Genomic DNA, 18446 nt, shown 5'->3' on the forward strand with positions numbered 1-18446 from the left:
CACTCATGCACGATTCTTGTGCTCTGTTTTCTCTAAACTTTCTTGGGTACAATTTGACTTGTAGGGAGAAGTAATTAGTGCGTGGAGCTGAGGAAAAAATAATAGTAGCATCTAACGCATTCATCGTGCTTTACAGTGCACAAAGCGCTTTCTCAAGCCGAGCACAAAGTAGGCTCTAAATAAAAGTTTGTTGAGTGAAATTATTCTATCTCACTCCTCATAATCACACGGTAAAGTAACAGTGTTAAGGCCATTTTACAGACCAGGAAGCTGAGGCCCGTAAAGGAGGGAGTCACGGAGCCAGGAGGTGGCGAAACTGAGTCTCAAGTCTCATCTAATAAATTCAAAGCCAGTGCTTTTTTTTCCTCTAAATAATAAATACCCCCAGGCTCAGCGTTCTCATTTCTGCCTTCCATCCACGGGGAGTCGAAGAAATTCCGGAAAAGCAAATCAAGCCTCTGAGCACAAATCCAAGTAGGGCCGGAGCGAACACCTGTGCCCCAGCGCCTGCTGGGCCAGGCGCGGGGACTAGACTGGTGGCAAACGTTGGGGGAGGGGTGCACTTTGCGAGGAAGCTGAGGGGCCGGGTGGCGACGCTAGAAACCACAGATTCTCCTGACACAGTGGGCGCAGTGAGTACTGCTGCCCCACAGCTTCCGGGGCTGCAAGGGTCCCGAGCTCCCCGCGCGGAGCACCCAGGCCCCCGGCACACCGCTTGTCGCGACAACTTCAAACTTCTCAGATCCTTGGAGCACGAGGCCTTCGAAGGAGCTGTTCTGACTCCTGCAAATTTCCAGGAAAGAAAATAAAGCCTAAAGCAAGTAAACGACGCCTCCAGGGTCATCCAGCGAAGGCTGAGACTGGAAACCACGTGTCGCGGGCCTGTCTCCTCCCACCCACATTAGCCATTTTGGCTGGGAAAAGGGTGGGCGGAGGAGTCAACTGAGGATCAGGCTGCAGGCTGGATGGGGCTACGGTGAAAGCTCCTGGAAGAGTCCCAAATGTAACTAATTCGCGCGTCAGAGGTCAGTGGGTAAAGAGAGAACCCTTGAATATTGAGAAGTACGTATGAACCTTTACCTTCTGCCTAGTCCTGCACGTCGTTCTAGCCCTCGTCGATGACCTGCGCTCCTCCTCACGCTGAGCACAGCTGTCTTCGGAAGCTTTGGGACAGCCTAGCTTGGACCCCGGCTAAGGTGTGCGTGGCACCTTCCAGGGACTGGCTAGATAGAGGAGAGGGAATGAATAAATAGCCGTTCCTGAAGTTCCACATCTTTTTCTGGCAAATTTTTACTCCCCATCCATAGAGCCAATTAAATGCAATAAAACCTTGCAAAGAACCCCTCTTCCTAGCAAAGCGTCGCCGACAAATGCCTAGGGGTAAACCAAATACGCCTGAGATAATTACACTAAGCCCAGGGCAATGATTTGCCTGCCAGCGTCCTCAGCGGCAGCCGATATTTGGCTAGTGTAGTGGTTGTGTGCGTGTATGTTTTTAAATTACACACGGAAACTTGAAACCTACTAGTTGGTGCCAGGGTGGTTACGCGATCTGTTTTCTTGAGCAGAGGTCTGTAGGCAGCTGGAGCGCGCGCGTACCGCCCCCCGCCCGTGTTGCTGCGCGCCTGCAGAACTTGCGGGAATTAAATCGACCTCCGGGGATGGACGGGAGTAGGGGCGAGCGCGACCCCAACCGCGGCTCCGGCTCTGCCCGCAGTTCCAGCACCACGCCAGGAATTGCCCAGAATTCTCCGCGGAGATGGCGGTGGCGGGCCCCTCTCCAAAATGGACAGGCGTCGGGCGCTCCTTGTCTGCGCTCTCCGCTGCAATTGCAGCTTGGACTGCCTAGCCCGCTGAGGCTTCAGTGTCGGAAAGGACTTTCTGCCCTTGCCAAGTGCACCCAGAACGCAGAAGCGTGAGGCGTGGCGCTTCGATCTACCCTCGCGACTCTATTTTGGTCCAAGTTGCGCGGAGCCCTCAGCCAGTTGAACGCAGTTGGTTCGCCGAGACCAAAGGCGTAGGCCACGGGGCTCGCATCTTACCCCGGCGCCGAGTCCGAGGTAGTGGTGGCGGGTCTGGAGTTTTTAACGAGTTCACCTGGTGAGCGCCCAGCTCACAGCTTTATTGTGTTCAGGTTATGCTCGTGAAGTTTGCCCCGCGCGCCCTTGAAGGGCCCATTCTCTCGCTCTGTCCTCGGATGCCATGGAGTGCACTTGCCCGACGAGAACATCTCCGAGCTGCTCCCAAGTTGGAGGTGCAGCTTTTCCAGGAGCCCGCGGAGAAGATACTCTCGCAGGGCGTCAACAAAAGATGACTTTGCCGGAGCGGCGTGCGGGACCGGGCCAGGAAGAGGCTTTAAGCGCTTGGCACGCCAAGCTCCTACCAGCGGCCTTTTGGCAGCTCCTGGGCCTGGACAGGGCTTTTCTCGCACCACGTCAGTCAAGGGAGAAGGGGACACCCAGCACCCGCGGGCTCTAGCTGTCACTCTAACTGTGGGCATCCTCAGAATTCCTCCTTGGCTTCGTGAAGCCAGGAGGCTGTCTGCTGCTGGCTCCTTAAACTGACTCGCGCTACCAGAAATTCCAAAGAGACTCCATTGGCAGAAGGAACCTTCCCGGCCTGGAGTGACAGCGAAAGCATCCAATTCTGAAAGGGACAGGCTAAAAGGCTGCTCTTTCCCCCCGGGGCCCTTTTGCACACTTCACCTCAACTGTTCTTACCTATTCTAAAACGGCTGCTGGCCTAAGGCAAACTAGCCAAATAATACTAGCCAGAAAGCTAGTTTCTGAGCAAAGATAAAAATTAGGAATCTGCCCGGCTCACCGCACTCCTACAAACCGACAGGCAAACAGCCCCTCTGGTGGTCCTCCCCTGGAGCAGCTCACCAAAAGACGGAAGCTAAAACTACTCGACCTGATGTCGCCAAGGTTTAGGGGGGAGGGTAAGAGGCAGTCTCCCAAGTAGTTGGGCCAACGGCCTCTGCCTTCAGATTTAGGGACAGAAAAGAAGAAATTAACAACCGAATGAGCCACAGTCGCTGATTGCTCTTTTCTCCTCAATTAGTGGAACTGGAAGGGACCCGTGAAATTTCCAACTTCGAACATCTCATTTTACAAATAAACTGAGGCCCAGAGACGAGAAAAGGGTTTATATTTTTTCTAAACTCTGATTTTCCTCCCAGCTCAAGGGCAGAAGCAGCCAAAGCCAAAATATAACTTCAGGTTCTCCCTGCAGTCAGTTGGAATTCGCTACTGGGTGTGCGGGTGAGTGCGGAGCAGGAATCTGCTTCTCTGACCCCAGCAAGCACCGGGACCTCGGCGCTGTGGCTCATCCATCTTTCCCTCACAGGTCACACTAGGGCCCTATGGATTGCTCATTTTGAGGTCTTATTTGATTTTATTTATCTCCCTTTCCCTCGACGTGCTAGGAATAGCAGACTTCGTTCCGACACACCTAGGTGATGGGACCTCTGATCTCCCAACTCCTCCCTCTGGCCCTAGCTCAGACGTCACCATTCCCAAAGAAATGCCTCACTCTCTTGAGAAGCGCGGTGGAACCTCCATCTACCAAGTCCTATTATCTATTCTAATTTCCTGGTTACTGTCAGCGCTCCCTCTAGATTGCGGTCCTGTAGCTTAGAGAACTGTGTACCTGGCTACGATCGTAGGGCCTGACATACAGTTGGCTCGCAATAAAGTTGTGAAGTTGGCGTTTGACGAAAATGCCCCTGGCTCTCCTCCCCATGAGCTTTTCCCTCCAACCCTACAGGCATTGGGATTTCTTGCTGTGAAGAGGCCTTGAGGCCACGGCGTTCCGAACTTGGTCCAGAGTGGCTTGTCCAAGAGAAAATTAGTGGAAGGAGAGAGAAGATCAGAGCCGGTAGGAGGGAAGTGCGGGGATAGGCTGGAGATGCAAGAGAGGAGAGAGAAAGCAGGGGTCTAGTCCCCTTCTCCTGTGCGTCGCGACCCGGGTGGGGTACAACAGCGAGGACCGCACCCGGATCTGCAACCCTCCCTGCGAACATCCTGCGCTCCTCGCCCCACGTGGTGGGACCTGGGGGCTGCGAGTGGGTGGTGAAAGCTGGGGTGGGGGGGACCCGAACCCAGCGGAGGAGGGGGCGGGGGCGAAGCACAGCTCTTTCTACCCCTTCTTCAGCAAGAGAAGCGGCGGCGGCGCGGAGTCCCTCAGCCTCGGTCATGTGATAGTCTTGAAGAGCGAGCTGCGGGGGTCTCGGCGTCTCGGGGACCATTACAAAACCCAGCCAGGAGAGCGCGTCTCTGCCACAACCGCCGCCGCCGCCTCTCCAGCTCAAGACAGGCGGGTGAGAGCGGCGGCAGCTGCAACGCGGACCGCTGAGCGGACTTTAGCCAGTCTCGCATCCTCCAGGCATTGATAAGACGCCCCGTCAGGCCTGCGGCTCGCGCCCTGCGCCCCCGCCCCACACCAGAACCTGCTGGTGCTGCGGCTGCAGAAACTACCAAACTTTTCCCCCCGAGCGACAGCCTACAGCTCTATCCTCGGCTCTATCCGCGGGAGAAAGGGAGACGCGGGCTGCCCGGCTTCCACCCTCCTTTTCCTTACCTCGCCTCTTCCCTCCAGGAAAACAGAACCCCAGAGCGCACTAAGTGGCGGGTCAGGGGGCAGCGCTTCGTGCGGGTAGGTGCCGCCGCCCCCGGCCTCCAGGACAGCGAGCGCCAACTTGGATTTAAAGGGCCAGAGTCCTGAGTGTGTAGCTCGCTTGGCCTGGGCTTCCCTCAGACCCAGCAAAAGCAAAGAAGAGGCTGGAGGGGAACACGGCCCCTCCCCACTCGTCCTCTGCCAACTCCAGCGTTCAATCTCTGTCCACACGCGCGAAGACGCCGCGAGGGTGACAGTGAAGCTGGCGCGCCCTGCCCGATATCGTGTGCGTGTGTCTGCGACCGTCGGGGCCAGAAGTTGCGAGGGTCGGAGAGCTAAGTTGGCCCAAGAGGTCAAGCGCAGAGACGACAGGCAGCTGAGAGAAGCAGGGAGGGAAACGGCGAGAAGGTCTGGGGCGAGAGAAGGCAGAGTGGTGGAGCTGGGCGAGCGGAGTGGGAGTTAGTGGAGACAGCCAGGCCCCGGGAGCCGGGTGCGGAGCCGGTGGGCGGTGGAGGCGCCAGGGGCGATGCCGCGGCCGGGGAAGAGTTCGTACAGCGACCAGAAGCCGCCCTACTCGTATATCTCGCTGACCGCCATGGCCATCCAACACTCGGCCGAGAAGATGCTGCCGCTAAGCGACATCTACAAGTTCATCATGGAGCAACACTCAGCGTTGGCAGAACAGCCTGCGCCACAACCTCTCCTTCAACGACTGTTTCATCAAGATCCCGCGGCGGCCGGACCAGCCCGGTAAGGGCAGCTTCTGGGCGTTGCATCCCGACTGTGGCGACATGTTCGAGAACGGCAGCTTCCTGCGGCGCCGTAAGCGCTTCAAGGTGTTGCGTGCGGACCACACTCACCTGCACGCAGGAAGCACCAAAGGCGCACCAGGCGCGGGGCCCGGAGGCCACCTGCATCCGCATCACCCGCACCACCCGCACCACCACCACCATCACGCTGCAGTGCACCATCACCATCACCACCACCCGCCCCAGCCGCCGCCGCCCCCGCCCCCGCCGCACATGGTGCATTATTTCCACCAGCAGCCACCTCCCGCTCCGCAGCCGCCACCGCACCTCCCGTCGCAGCCTCTGCAGCAGCAGTCCCAGCAGTCGCAGCCTCAGCAGCCGTCTCACCCCGGCAAGATGCAAGAGGCGGCCGCGGTGGCGGCGGCGGCAGCGGCGGCGGCGGCGGCAGCGGTGGGCAGCGTGGGGCGCCTGTCGCAGTTCCCGCCATATGGGCTTGGCTCTGCCGCCGCAGCTGCCGCCGCCGCCGCCGCATCCACGTCGGGCTTCAAGCACCCGTTCGCCATCGAGAACATCATCGGTCGGGACTACAAGGGAGTGCTGCAGGCCGGCGGGCTGCCCTTGGCGTCGGTCATGCACCACCTGGGTTATCCTGTGCCAGGCCAGCTCGGTAACGTCGTCAGCTCCGTGTGGCCGCACGTCGGTGTCATGGATTCGGTGGCCGCGGCCGCCGCCGCCGCCGCCGCCGCTGGCGTGCCTGTGGGCCCGGAGTACGGGGCCTTCGGGGTGCCGGTCAAGGCCCTGTGCCACTCGGCGAGCCAGAGCTTGCCTGCGGTGCCTGTGCCCATCAAGCCAACTCCAGCACTGCCGCCGGTGGCCGCGCTACCGCCGACGCTCACTGTCCCTGCGGCCCCGCAGCAGCCGCCGGCGCCACCCAGCGTGTGCCCGGCGGCTGCGGCCTCTCCCGCCGCCTCCCTGCTGGAGCCCACTGCCCCAAGTTCGGCTGAGAGCAAGGGTGGCTCCCTGCACTCTGTGCTGGTGCATTCCTAGGGCACCCGGCGGGTGGGGCTGAGATGAACGCAGGGAGAGACGCTTGGCTCTGAACAGCAGGAGTGAGAGAGGGAGCCCTGACCAGGCGGGGCTGAACGGGCAAGTCCCAGCCTTTGCGAGAAAGGAAAGTGTTTAAACAGACAGACCAATCCAAAAGTGGATTCTCCAGTGGTCTGAATAAATATAACACTTTGGGTGTCTGTGTTTGTACTATGTTGTACAATCAGATTAATGAAAGCCAAATTTCAGGTAAGAGTTTCTATTGTAATTAATATTATAGATCAATAAGTTATGGGGGGAAGGAAAGTAAGAGTTTTTTTGGGGGGGGGAGGGGCTCATTCCCTGGCAAGTTGAAATGGATTTTGACCGTTATTCCTGGGATTGGAAGCTGTCAGATCTAAACATCCCGGTGAGAAATCCAATAGAGAGTGACAGACCTCAGCCACTCAGTTTCTCTCTGCTGGCTGTCTACCCGGGCAGCAGCCTCACGTAAAACATTCAAGACAAAACTGCTATTCACTAAGATCATCTCGTTTAAGAAAGGAAAGAGAGAGCGTTTGATGCCGTTATTTTCCTGGTCTGGGAAATGGGCAAGGACACGATATCAATAAAGCCGCTTCAGGGGGCAGTGGGAACTCCACGAAGGATCTTGGGAAACAGTTAAGCTTCTTGGCTCTGACCCGGGGTCAAGAAGGATAGGAGGAACAGATAAAGCAATTAATTTGCACAAAAGAGAATGGCAGCGGCTTAAAGAGCAAAGTACCAGATTCCAAAAGTAAAGTTCGGGAAACACAGCCAAAGAGAGACAGTAAAGGTGACTTTATACCTGCAATTCGTTTAGTTATCAGTCGGGTGAGACCGTTAAGGAGCTCCTAAACAATGTGAATTCACACAATCCGTTCCATTTGGGATTTTAAAAGGGGGAAAAAATCACTTGCAACGCGGGATTTTGTTCCCCTAACTCATGAATGCAAGAAAAACCTACCACATCACCCGACAGTATTGCTCTTAACTTTTCCAGGAGCATTTCTTGGCCGTTACCTTCCAGCCACCTTGGGACATATGCTAGAGGATGACCCCACCTTTGCACGCCACCGTCTATTTGGTATTTCGTTTGGTATTTAGACGCCCACGTCTTACAGGCGAGTTCTTCAGTTTCCGTTCGTGAATGAAGAAGCAACTTAGCGTGCCACTGTTGCCCCTTCCCCCTTTTCGAACCCCGAGAATAGCACTTTACTCGCAACAAACTTGGGAACGAAGTGGAGCGGGTAGGGAGGAGGCAGCGACCCTTTGCGTCTAAGTCACCTCTGGCTTGTTTCTGCGCCGCGTTCGGGTTGTGACTTTGTGACCTGTCTGCCAGTGTTGTACGCGGTGTTTCTGTATTAAAGCTTCTCTCTGCATAAGCCGGTGCTCGTGTGAAAGTGTTTCGCTTCTCAAGAGACCACACTGCGATCTGAGTACCCACTGCCCGGTCAGAGGACTTTGTAAATCCTCTGTCTCCTTTATTTTTAACATCAGAACTTAAAAGGGTTGAGTTCACAGGCCAGCCACCAGCAGGGATAGGTTTCCTCCACTGTTCCTTTTCGGCGCAAGTATCTACCACTCATTCTTATCATAATGGTTTTCCTAAGTGAGCTTTAGTCCACCTTGGCGCTGGAAACTGAATTAGCAAAAACCAGTAACAGTGATTTTTTTTTCTGTTCCTATGGGAGATTCATATCCATATTTATCAACCCCACCACCCAAACATCCTTTTTCCTTTTCCGATGGCCTTGAGGGCTGGGAACTTCGTACCATCGGATGGGTACACCGCGATGCCCTCTTAATTCTGTGGGGCTGGGCCCAGGATGGGGAGGTTGATGCCGGGACGCTCCCACTGTCGCCGCTACCCACGTTAATGAGGATGGAGGGTCCTGCCACAGAGGCCGGGGGACCTGTTGCGCGCAGGCGCGGGCCGCGTCCTGGGAGAGCTGGTCTTCGTGGGCGGTGGCAGCAGGAGACCCAGGGCCGCGGAGCCCTAGGCCTCCGAGAGCCTGCTGCGGAGCAGACCGCACTCCCTGGAGGGACCTTGAGGACTGCAGACGCTGTGGAGCTGCGTGGGGAGCTGGCGAAGTGGCCTGGTCCCGTGCGGGGAACCACGCACGGGACCAGGGGAGCCGCAGCTCGGCCTCTGCCCTCCACCAGCGAACAGGGCTCCATCTTGAACCAGCTGCCCCCTTCCCAGCCAGGACCAATGGAAGCCTCCTCTAACCTTTCCTCAGAAGAAAGTAAAGGGCCAACAAGATGACTTGCACACGGTAATGACCCTAGGGGGATTTGGGTTACTTCTTAAAAATAGGTGTTTTCATGCGTCTCTTACAACTCTTCTTGAAGCATGTAGCTAAGTTTTGGCCTCGCCTGGGAAATACGTTTCAGTTTAGGTCACTGCCTCCTTGGGGGCTCAAACAATTTTAGTATATCTCATTCTGTCAGCTTGAAACCCTGCAAGGTGTTCCTCTACAACTCGTGTGACGTTGAAAGAGAGAAAAGAAGGGGAGACACTAACATTGGGGTCATAGATTTGGGGGAACTTGGGAGTCTGGCTTTTTGATCCACTTCTGGGTGAGTTGGTGCCTGGAAGGATGAGTTGGGCCAGGACCTCTAGTTTGGAGGCTGAGAGTTACGCAGCCAGAAGAAGGAGGTCCGAGATTCCAGGGATTCCTTCAAAAGAACATTCCTCTTCCTTTTCCACCTGCTCAAAAGGGCCAGTGAACTTAATAGCGGTACCCATAGTCCAACTTCCGGGAGAGGGTCTTGGCTCAAATGAGTTCTGCACCCAGAAAGGTAGCCTAAGTGACAGCCCTTCCTAAGGATAGAAGAGCCTGTGAGCTCCGCATCAGAGAAGGATGAATAATTCACACTCAATGTTGTCAGGAACCTCTTAGCACTCAGTCCCACATTCACACACCCCAGTGCTACCTCTGCGGGATAAACGTGGTGGTTTTGTTTTTACTGTAAGGAGAGAGAAAGAAGAATAAAAGGTAAAATGAGCTTAGAAATGATACCACTCAAGTTTTCATCCAGGAGGAGACCCTGGTACCCAAAGGAAGCTATTCATGGCATTGAGAGTAGTAAATATGGGAATTAATGTAAATAAACGGGGTGGGGAGAGCTTTCCGCCAAAGCTCTGATGCCAAGGGAAGTCCCAGTTAAAGCCCTGGCCACTGCCCTGAAGACCCATCCTAAGATGGGGTCTGCACTCTAACTGTAATTGTATTTTAAGGGGCTTCATTCCCACAAGCAACCACCACCGCCACGCTGGAACCTAGTCTGGGAAGCCCTCGGTGACACCAGGACTGGGAGGACCCCAGGCCCAGGCTCACTGTTCCACCAGAATCAGATCTTCATACCATGTGCTGAAAAACACCCACCTAAAGACATTGGAGCCATATTCAGTGATTATTTTAACTGTTTAAGTAGGGGTTAAGCCATTTAAAAAATATTGTTCTGATAATCTAAGTATATAGAGAACCACAAAAGCTAATAAGAATACTAAACTGATGGTGATATTTTGGTAACTCTTTCAACTGAGTATATGATCTCCTATGATTTCACAGGTATTCTCTCTCTAGCTACATGTTGGGATAAAGGGAAAGTGACTTCTGGACCAAAGTGAGATGGAAGTAAAGGCACTTATGTACTTATGACCATCTTAGTTCACAAACTTAAAATCATTCTGGGTATGCTAAGTACTGGTGGAGATAACAAGAAATGATGTTGCTGGTGTCTAAGATGATAGAAAAGACTGTAGTTGCTTAGCTTGTATCCCCCTTCACTGAAGGCACAGAACTTAAGAAAGAGGGAGAAGCCAGGAGGCGGGGAAAAGGTTTAAGTGTAGATATCCTTAAAAGTAGAAGAAAACCAACTTGGAATGATTTATTTAATTATATTTCCTTGGGAAGCTGAGACGAAAGCTAAGGACTGAGGGAGAACGAAGTTATTTTAGCTGTGGTCCCTAGGAGAACAGGCCCTCCTGCAAAGGCCAGAATCAGCACAGTTGGCATCTGGCACTTAGGAAGCCTGTCAGTCAGGCTGGCTTGTGGTCAATTATCTCCTTAAGTAGACTGGCATTAGTCCAGCCAGGGAGGAGGGCTGGTTGCATCCATTGGAATCAGAGCCAGTTAGCTGGAAGTGGCACTGCTGAACTCCAAGCAATTTTGCATTACAGGTTTGGAAGGCTGATCAACACCTCTCCTGGGACTCAAAGGTGACATTTGCCTGCTTGGCACTAGTACAGACGTACTCCAGAAGAGTATGGAAACAGAATGCCTTGAGAGAAGAAACAATGATCACCAAAGCTGCTAAATCCCCCTTAAATTTCATTCACTGAGAAAATTGTCATTTCTGATATGCATAAAATTATACAGAAATCCTTGTAAATTATGGGATTTGGTTTCTCCAGTGGATAAGAATATTCATTCTTCACTGTACCTGATTATGAAATGGGCACAAAGGATAGTTTGGGAGCATGTCCAGACTTGGATGACGTAGCAGAGGTTTGAAGTGGTGTTGGTATTCATTAGACTGTGTGTGTGTGATTCTGCATGGGGGTGGAGCGGGGCAGGGTAGAGTTGGTATTGAAAATGGGAAATTAAAGAAATGATTTCAAAAGCTAGCGATCATCTCTTTGTAGGTGAAAAGGCAGAGTGGGGATCCAAATGAAGATGGGAAGTTCTCGAAATCCAGAAGGCAAAAGAGTTTCTTGAGGTCTGATATTCCTGTTTTGCTCATTGAAAGTATTTTCATTAACTTTATCTTTCAAAGCTGAAACATTACCTTATACCCTTTAGGGGAGATTGAAGAGATCTGCTTGGGATTTGAATTCAGTCTTAAACCATTGTTTAAATGGTATGAGTTTGGCAAAATTCCAGATGTACTCTGTCCCAAGCACTTTTCCCCCTTAACTATCCCCTGTGTATTTTAAGGAAAATTCAAGCCACATGTTGCTCTTTTCCCTTTGCATCCAAATGTCATTTTATTGAATTTTAGCATGGTCCATGAAATTCAAATTCTGAGTTTAAAGCCATAATATATTCATATGATCTACACACAGTCACATGATATGCACATATATCATTAAGCAGAAAATAAAGCATCTGAAAACTATAGTTGTATTATAATACTAACATTTCTTTAAACTGAAGAGCCATGCTGAGAATGCCATAATAAAAAAAGATTTCATAAAATTATCAAAAAAAATTTAAAAAGCTAACTTAGTAACTCATGGAAATATTTTTAAAAGAATATTGCTAAGAAGATATTTTGATTTTGTTTAGTTTGATCCAAATAGTTCTTTTCTGCCCCAAGGAACAGGTCTTTTGTGCGCCCAAGACACACAGGCTTTGCTTGTAAGTCACAGGTCTCATTATTACAGCATCATTTTAAAAATGCATTCAGATATGCTTTCCCATCTGAGCCCCTTCTAGTCCTGTCAGCACCTTCACAGACAATGTGTTTTTACTGTTACTCTGGGTGGATACTTAGGAAGAAAGGAACTGGAGAGCTGTGGTCCAGGCCCGGCGGAAAAAGGTGCATTCCAGAAAGGATGCGCAACATTGAAACACTCAGGTGAGAGAATATGCGAGGAAAGGAGGAGAGAGGAGGGAAGAAAAGAAGTTAGGAAGTTAGGATGGAAGGAAAGAAGGGGGAGGAGAGAGAGAGAAAGGCAGATGTATACATCTAATACTGACAAAGCAAAAAAAAATGTTAATTATAATTTTTTAACCTAATATTGCTTTGGTTTTTCTCTCAGCAAACTAGATGAATCCTTTCCATGTATGTGATTAAATCTATAACACTACTTACCCAAAGTAATCGTGCCTTAAAAACGATATTCCTCTTCTTTTAAAAATGTTCTTTAGCTAGAGAGGACAGGGCATGTATTACTAACTAGAGGCCTCATTTGTTGCCCAAGAAGATAAAGCTTCAGTCTGTCTAAGAATTCATCCCGGACGACAGTTTGTGACATTAATTTTGTTGCAATTTATTTTATAGGGACTAACTTATATCCGCATAGGGAAATGTTTAAATAAATGATGCTATTTGTATACTATGGAATGTCATGCAGTCATTACAAAAATAATGCTTATAAAATTTTACTCATATAGGAAATGCTTATTATTGAGGAAATAATCTCAACCCCATAGTGTATATTGAAAATGTACCAGAAGAGACTACACAAGATATTAACAGTGATGCCTTAAGATTGGTGAAATCATTAAGTCATTTTGTTTTCTTGATTTCCATATGTTCTAGGTTGTTTTAGATTGTCTCCATACAACAATCATGTTTTACTTTTATAACCAGGGAAAGGATTACTCAAAAATCTATCCAGCCAGTACAACTGACATTTCAATAAAATATGTTATTATTTTAAAATGTAGTATCTTAAGTGAGAGAAAGGATGAAGAACTGACTGATTTAAATATTTATTAAAAGCAAAGAGTGGCAAAGAAAGATGGAACCACACACACCTTGCTGTCCTCCCGTTGTGCCTTTGATAGGAACCCCATTGCAACAGACCCTTCTAGTAGGAAGAAAAAGGAGGCTGTCACTTTAAGCTTTGACTCGGGGAATTTTCTAAGAATCACTGTCCGATAAAACTGGAATGGGAAAATGTGAGAGTTAAAATTACAAAGCTGGCTTGCTAAAGAATAAATCTCACATTCTTTTATTACCTTTTCAACTAACTTTCTCTCTTTTCATATTTTGCATTTTATGGATTTTTGTAGTAGCCTCAAACCCTTTTTGAAACTAGGCAGATAATGAACATGAAGCAAATGTATTTTACAGGCTCAGGCACTTCCTTTCAAATGAAAAATAATATACAGTTTTCAAAAATAATATAATTTCTCTTTTTCCTAGTTGGCAAATCCTTTTTGTGTAGTGACAACATTTTTGAGAGGAAAGTTTCAGATGCTGCTTATACTAGTTTGAGTAAACCTGTATTCTGTCTTCCCTGTCTACACTGAAATAGTTGATTTAAAAAAAATGCAAAAGCCTATACTACCGAGAATATGCGTGTTTTCAGAAGGTTGAATGTGTCTCAACCTTTATGCTAGAAACCTGATAACCTCTAAAAATGGCCACAGATCATTGAGACCTGAGTTTTTTTAAAAGTTGCACTAGAGAACTAAAATTGCTGAAATTATAAGATTGAATTTTTAACCCAAGAGAACCAGAGAATCAAAATACAATCAGATATATCCTGCTTTACCAGCTTGTAGAACACAATGAGTTTCTATTTATTTAATATAGATTTTCTAGCAGTAACTGGGATCAGTTACTGCTAGAAAATCTATATTAAATAAATAGAAAAGTTTATATTAAATAAACAAAAAGTTTGAACACTGATCCCAGTTACTGCTAGAAAATCTCTTCTTCCCTGCCAGGAGACCTAAGGCTGTATCAGGCCTGGTTATTCTCAACTTATAAAGGAAAATTAAAAGTTAATCAGTGTGCTAACATCGCTTCTCAAACTCTAGGTGCACGTGAATCACTTGGAGAGGTTTTTAAAGTACAGCATGCTGGGCCCTACCCCCAAACAGTCTGATTCAGCAGGTGTGAAGTGAAGCCTGAGATCCTGTGTTTGTAACCACCTCCCAGTTGATGCTGGCTGGACCCCAGAACACACTTTGAGTAGTTCTATGATAAAAAAGATTCCTTTTTGTCAGTTTACTTTACCTACAGCCATCTCAGTCTATCAGAGATACCCAATAACTTTGAACATCATAGAAAAGGCATTAAGATCTCTATCCTCTTTCTCTCAGAAGCTCATTGGTTCCTGTTAAATTTACCCATCCCCTTCTCAGTAATCTTCGAGTACTATATATTAATATACAAAGGACACATAGAAAAAATCCATATTATTATGTCCTTTGTAATCTCTTGAGAAATGAAAGATGACCTAATGGAAACTATCACATATGTAGGCAAATGACTGGAAGAACTAGACAGTCTCCTTAGGATATGTTCAAAACTTGAAACTTTCAAACATAATAGAAGTATTACCCTGGTTTTGTGTCACGCACATTCTCTAATGTTATTTTTGAGGACACTTCTATTAAGATGACTGAAAAGGAGAAAGAGCTATGTTTTCCTAAAGTAAAACTTTTTGTCACTACTAAAAAAGGATACAGACAGAAAGCCTCATTCTATATACCTCCAGAATTGGAGCATTCCCTATCATAAGTTACATATAGGCCATCTAAAAATGGCCACAGATCATGAGACTTAAAAAGGCATATAAAAGTTGCATCGGAAAGCAACTTTCTTATTTCGTTAATGAAGCAAGTGAAGCAGGGAGCTACTTGAAAAGCAAATTAGTGACCATTAGACCTGGAAGTCAGTTCACCCTCCATTCCATTCCCACCTTTATACATCATAAGCCAAGCCCACCACAAAAGCATTTTTAAAATTTTTTTTTATTTTTCCAATTATAGTTGGCATACAATATTATATTAGTTTCAGGTGTACAACATGGTGATTAGACATTTATATAACTTACGAAGTGATCACCCCAATAAATCTAATACCCATTTGACACCATACATAGTTATTACAATGTTGACTATATTCCTTATGCTGTACTTTATCACAAAAATATTTTAACCAGTGGATTTAAGGAGCTGTTCACTTCCTTCCTTAACATGGTGCAGTTATGTTCGCATACCACACTTTTATGTGATGCTTTGCTCATTATATTGAGGGATTTTTACATCTGCTATTTTATACAGAGGAGATAGGCATTCTGAGTTTATATGTACCCAGGCTCCAATCTAAAACTTGGAGGATGGGGCTCACCTGGATGTTCGAACAATGCATCATCACAATGAACTCATACTGATTAGGAATGTGGCCAAATATTTATGAAATATTTTGTTCTTCAGGGCTGAGGCATTAAATAGTGTACACTCTAACAAAACAGTTGTTACCATGATACAAACTAGGCTCCCTTCTGATGTTTGAAAGTTCCTGAAATTTTCTGTAGCCTCACTGTATGCTGTGGGAATTTTAATCAGTGGCAAAGAAGGTATAAAGGTTTCATTGCTCCCGGTTATCTCTCACTTATAACTCCAGCTCCCACAGAGCTGCTTCAGTTTGTGGATCATCTCACTATCCAAAGCATACTGCTCCTTTATTTGTAAATACTCCAGATGTAAACCGGCATGAATAGCAAATGCCAATGCATGAAGATTTGATTTTACTTTACTTTAGAGTCACGGTCATAAACTTAAATTTAATATTTATCATTTCTATTTCTAAGAGCCTTTCTCTCATCTCTCAATCAGGAATCTCTCACTGGTTACCTTTCGCCATCCTCTGCAGTCTCCTCACAGTTTGTTTGGCTTTGCCTCTCTTTGACTGTGTGCTCTCCCCTGTTTCTCCAGGTGTTTGCCCCTCACCTTACTTCAGTCCAATTCCCACTAACTCCTTATGAAAGACACTTTATTTCTCTGTTTCTCTTACTCTTTCCAGACTTTAACATTGGGACCTCACCTTCTACAATGAAAGTGGTGTATCAAGTTATTTTCCTAAATGAATATAGCGCTTTTTATAAGAGGTCTAAGATGTTAGCTATTAAAATCACATTTTAAAAATCTAACTGTACACACATATCCATTCCACAAGCATTTAGTCAATACTGTCGTGCAGGAACTGTGCCAGGCGCTGACAATAAGACATGTTTCCTACTGTACCAATTATTAAGCTGTTGTCTCTAAACCTGCCCTTTCCTACCTGACTCTGAGATGCTGGTGCTGAAACTTTGCAAACCACATTTCTGTTTTGCCAGCTGGCTATGTATTGGGTCGTAGTAATATGGGGCTCTAGTGGGAGTTAGCAAGAGTAGAAAAACAAGAAGGGAAATACTCCTTCCTATTTGTTCCCCCTGCAGCTTCCTTTCTACTTGTGATTCCTGAAAGCATTATGCAGACAAAACTTCTCTCTGAAGCATGTTCTTGTATCAGCAGCTGAATCCTGTTAGAAGTTTTTCTAACACTTGAGAACCAGTCTTATCGCTGAGCCCCACCTCACAACCATCAGCACCAGTTAGCAGGTGCCCCCTGACGTTTCGAGGTTTAGCTCCATGGGGATCACCTCAGGTTAATAATTCCAACTTCTCTTTGTACCCTCTACCCGAGAGGTGGTAGCTGCTTCCTACAGTTGCTACAGCTACGATACCTTAGAATTCTCTTTCCACCTTTTCAGTTATTAACATCTTTACACATAGTCAACAGTTAATAATATTACATTTTGTCTGTAAAAATAATTGGAATGGTTTCTGTCTCCTGACTGGACTTTGATACATCTGCCCATAGGGACCTAATAGTCTGAAGCAAGAGATTGTCTCCTCTGACAAAGATATGTATAAAGTAAGTGCAGGGGAGCATAGAGGAGAATGTAAAGTTCATATTTATAATATGAAACAATACATATAGACATAGACATGCTAATACTTTTCAACTATAAAACACATTAAAATTTATTGCTTTTGCAAATAATAAAATATACTTTAAAAAAACTGTTAAAGCATGTATTTATAGCAGCATGAGCTTGTGTTCTTTTTGCATGACTTCATTGCAATGTAACTTTGAAAAGTTGCAACAGTTTGCAGATGGATTCTTTAATCTGTGTGACAGACCCAGTCCAGGAGCTAGTTCCCCAAGGTAAGTCTATTCCAGACCACTCTGTTTGACCTCTGCCCTCCGAGAATCAAAGGGAAAAAAATGACCCGATTTTCCCTGGGAAGGTAGGAGACGAGAGAGCAAAATGGTAAAACAAACAAACAAAAATTATTGGGAACAAACCAACTAATTAAGTAAGTTGAAGGCAAATAGGTGTGGGGTTTTTTTGAAATTTCTGAATTTGACAATTCTGCCTATAGATGTGATAAGAGGATAATGAAAATTTTAAAATACAATAATAAAAAGCTAGTGGTTTATTGGGCTTTTTAATTTCTTTATGAGCTAAATGCTTTACATCTTAAATCCCTTGTTACCTCACAACAACTCTTTAATTTGAGTCCATCTATTATCCTTATTTTACAGATGAGAGAACTGAGGCATAGGCTGTTCAAGGAACTTACCCAAAACCATGTAGCTAAAGCCAGTACTGAGGGGCACTGGCTCCCCTTAAGCTCCTTAAGAATGTCCCATAAAATGATGGTGAGTTGGAATAAACACATTTCAGAGCCTTTTGTAGTTTTCCATTTGAGCATCAAATATGTATTCAGAAATGGTAGTTTTGGCAGAGTATTGAAGTACTTAACAAACCAAATAGCTAATAAAGGAGTACAGGGGAAATTTGAGCACTGTGGGGTTTATTTTGATGTTAGAGACCAAGTTGATCCACTACTTATTGTTTTTGCTGGCTTGGTATTAATATTTGTAAAAACTTTTTTAAAGTTTCTAAAGATATCTATCTTTTTCATCTTCGTGTTACCACTGCCTAGTATAATATCTAACTCTTGGTTAGTTCTTAATAAAGGTTTGTTGAAGAGAAAGGTGAATTTAGTTACTATATTCCTCCATCTTGATTTAACAAATATTCAAATGTATAGGCTGTGTGCCTAAATGGTTAACCATTTAGAGAAACAGAGATTCAGTTACTTTACCAAGGTCATTTAGCTAGTTTATGATGAAGCCAGGTTATAATGGATCTCAGGGCAGTCAAACTCAAAGCTCTTATCCACAGTGTTAAACTGATTTGAAAAGTCTTTTAACTTCTTTTTTTTTTTAATTTTAATTTTTACTTATTTATTTATTTTTAATTTTTAAGTAAGTTTATTGAGGTAACATTGGCTAATTATTTATATAATTTTCAGGTGTACATTGTAATTTGACATCTGTATATTCTATTGTGTGTTTATCACCCAAAGTCCAGTTTCCTTCAGCTATTATATATTTGATCCCCTTTACCCACTTCACCCTCCCCCTATACCCTATATTTGACCCCCTTTACCCCGTCTACCTCCCCTGTCCTTCTCTACCCCAC

At 46.8% G+C, this 18446-nt stretch overlaps 1 protein-coding gene across 1 annotated transcript; it reads left to right on the forward strand.

Moving 5' to 3' along the window:
* Positions 1–5143: 5143 nt before the first annotated feature.
* Positions 5144–6413, forward strand: FOXB2 (forkhead box B2). Its single transcript, XM_006926911.1, is given in 2 exon segments — positions 5144–5277; positions 5279–6413. Coding segments are annotated over 2 exon segments (1269 nt in total).
* Positions 6414–18446: the final 12033 nt, after the last annotated feature.

This window comes from Pteropus alecto, unplaced genomic scaffold (assembly GCF_000325575.1).
Source record: "Pteropus alecto unplaced genomic scaffold, ASM32557v1 scaffold95, whole genome shotgun sequence".
NCBI classification, from domain to species: Eukaryota; Metazoa; Chordata; class Mammalia; order Chiroptera; family Pteropodidae; genus Pteropus; species Pteropus alecto.